Source organism: Chrysochloris asiatica, unplaced genomic scaffold (genome assembly GCF_000296735.1).
Source record: "Chrysochloris asiatica unplaced genomic scaffold, ChrAsi1.0 scaffold00006, whole genome shotgun sequence".
Classification (NCBI taxonomy): domain Eukaryota; kingdom Metazoa; phylum Chordata; class Mammalia; order Afrosoricida; family Chrysochloridae; genus Chrysochloris; species Chrysochloris asiatica.
Window position 1 is genome coordinate 15,302,325 of NW_006408524.1, and position 3,118 is coordinate 15,305,442.

The 3,118-nt window shown below is 35.5% G+C and overlaps 1 protein-coding gene across 1 annotated transcript in view; it reads left to right on the forward strand.

Moving 5' to 3' along the window:
* The window catches only part of LOC102827936 (probable C-mannosyltransferase DPY19L2-like), a 138,585-nt gene that overhangs the window by 128,888 nt on the left and 6,579 nt on the right, over positions 1-3,118 (forward strand). Inside the window, exon 20 of the mRNA XM_006832269.1 lies at positions 1,802-1,901. Coding sequence (XP_006832332.1) covers positions 1,802-1,901 — 100 coding nt within the window. The remainder of the gene's footprint in view (positions 1-1,801; positions 1,902-3,118) is intronic.

A 3,118-nucleotide genomic window follows, 5' to 3' on the forward strand; every position in this document is an offset into this window, starting at 1 on the left:
ACTTGAACCTATGGAAATTCTCTGTCAATGTTACAGCTGTTTTTATATTATCTTTAGTAGCATTTTACTTGCATAGGATATCGATGATTTCCACATTCTGTTGGGTCCCCTCTTTTTGGAATGGGCACAAATATGGATCTTTTCAGTAGTTGTCCTCCAAGTTTCTTGGCGTAGATGAGTGAATGTCTCCAGTGCCACATCAGTTTGTTGAAGATTTCTAGTTGTGTTCTATCTATTCCCAGTGTGTTGCTCTTAGTCAATGTTTTCAATGCATCATGGACTTCTTCCTTCTGTATCATTGGCTCTTGATCATATGCTACCTCTTTAATTGGTTGAACATTGATTATTTCTTTTTGATACGGTGACTGTGTATCCTTCCATCTTCTTTTGATGCTTTTTACATCATTCAATATTTTCCCCATGTTGATCTAGTTAAGTGCCTTTGAATCAGTTACAACTCATAGTGACCATGTGTAGGGTTTCCAGGGAGCAGCTGGTGAGCTTGAACTGCCAACTTTTTGGTTCAAACCAACCTTGCAGTCCAGCTCATTAGCCCACTGTGCCACACCAGGACTCCATTTTCCCCCAAAAGAATCTTTCAGTATTGCAAATCAAGGCTTGAATTTTTTCTTCAGTTCCCTCAGTTTGAGGAATACTGAGGTATTATTCCTTTTTCATTTTCTAACTCAACATTTTTACACATTTCATTATAATATTTGACTTTGTCTTTTCAAGATGACCTTTGAAAATTTCTGTTCAGCTCTTTTACTTCCTCATTTCTTCCATTTCCACTGGAGAGCAAGTTTCAGAGTCCCTTCTGACATCCATTTTGGTCTTTTCCTTCTTTCTTGTCTTTTTAATGACTTTTGCTTTCTTCCTGTATGGTGTCCCTGATGTCATCCCACAGCTCTTCTGGTCCTCAGTCTTTAGTGTCTAATGGATCAAATCTGTTCTTCAGATGATCTCTAAATTCAGGTGGGATATGTTCAAGGCTCTTGTGGACTTTAAAATTTTTTCTTCAACTTCAGCCTGAACTTGTGTATGAGCAATTGATGGTCAGTTCCACATGTATAAAATGCTGTATCTGCTGCCCAAGACCTCTTTAAGGTGTTCAAAAGCAAAGATGTCAGTTTCAGGACTAAAGCATACTTGATCCAAGCAATGGTATTTTCAGTAGTCTCATGTGCATGTGAAAATTGGACAATGAATAAGAAGAATTGATGCATTTGAATTATGGTGTTAGAGAAGAATATTAAGGTTACCATGAACTGCAATAAAAATAAACAAATCTGTGTTGGAAGAATTACAACCAGAATGTTCCTTAAAAGCCAACATGGCCTGACCTTGTCTCTCATACTCCAGATATGTTATCAGGAGGGAACAGTTGCTGGAGAAGGACATCATGCTTAGTAACATGGAAGAACAGTGAAAAATAGGGAGCCTTCCCCACCCCCACCCCCACCCGCCAATTAGATGGATTGGCACATTGGCAGCAACAGTGGACTTAAATGTAGCAGCAATTGTGAGGATGGCACAGGACCAGGGAGTGTTTCGTTCTGTTGGATATACGGTTGCTATGGGTCGGAACTGATTCAATGGCACCTAACAACAAAGAAACTATTATTAGAGTAGATCATTGTTAAGTGTTGAATGAATAAAAAGAATGATTTTTTAAAATATACTTATTTAAATTATTTAAATATACTTTGTCTTTCTTAATTTTTGTTCAAATATTATAGATTAGTTTAACTTTTGGTTGTCTTTGGAATGTTCTCATAAAGAAAATGGTCTTATTTTCCAGATGCTGTTTTTGCAGGCGCCATGCCCACAATGGCGAGCGTCAAACTTTCAACACTTCACCCCATTGTCAATCATCCGCATTATGAGGATGCAGACTTGAGGTGGGCAGTCAACTGAATATTTCACATCTCACTTGCTACAGGTTTTTAGGGATAGGAAAATGATGCAGACGTACACATGTATACACACAGATTTATTTGCTCTACTAGTCAAGCTGGAAGTAAAAAAAAATTCATAACCGCCCAGAAATTACAATATTTATTTCTCCATCTTGAGTAGACTTACTAAATCTCTGAAAACTCCTTTTTCTCAAAGTATAAAATGCATTACATATATATTACTAATCGTGCATATATGTGTATGTTTCAGTAAAACTCTTCAATAGCAGTCATAGGAGGTAGGCTGGATTTGGTCCAAGTTTCTATTTTGCCAGCCCAGCCCAGCCCAGCTGTACTCTGTAAGCCTTGATCTAAGCCACCAGTGTAGGCCCTACTGTTGCAACAGATAGAAAAATTACATGAGACTTTCTATATTATTTACTTTTATAGAAATTTAAGATGTTCTTTTGCTAGTTGATTGTGAGAACTCTAGTTTTCATTCAAATCTGGAAATTTTATTTTTTCTTAAATGATTGGCATTTAAAAATGATTTTGATCCTTTTAGTAACCTCTTCTCTTATTAGAAGTAAATTTGTAAGTTATTTCTAGTTTGATGTCTAGTTTTGAGGATTGAGTACAGTATGTTTGAAATCTGAAGTTACTTCTAATATGTAGGTGGATCAAGATTTTATCTGAATTCCCTTTAGTGACAAATCACCTGTCATAACACACACTTCACCCTGTTTCTCAAACTGTTATTAAGATGGCTTCTCTTGTTGGGTATATACGATAGAAGCCCACTCTATAAAGGTTTTATTTACTGTATATATTCAGTCTCAATTCATATGCTTCCCTAGCTTCTAAATATAAAATTGTCTACTAAAATTTATGTTTTTACTACATCCCACCTTTATATGGATTTATTCCATGAGCATGGTAATTATTTTGTGAATTCTATAAAGTACATTTTATATCCTAAGCTTACTACCCTGCTTCTCACTGTAACTCTAAACTAATACACATACTAACTAGATTTATATGGAAATTCCCAATTGCTGTAAATTTTACAGATGCAAAAAGAAAATAGGAATTAAGAAACTGCTATCTTGAAATAGTTTATGCTATTTTGAGTCATTTTGCAGAGTAAGTCCAAAAGTACTGCTGCTAGGGTTCCAGTTTATGTGTGCACAGGTTTATTTAAAAAAAAAAATTATATATAT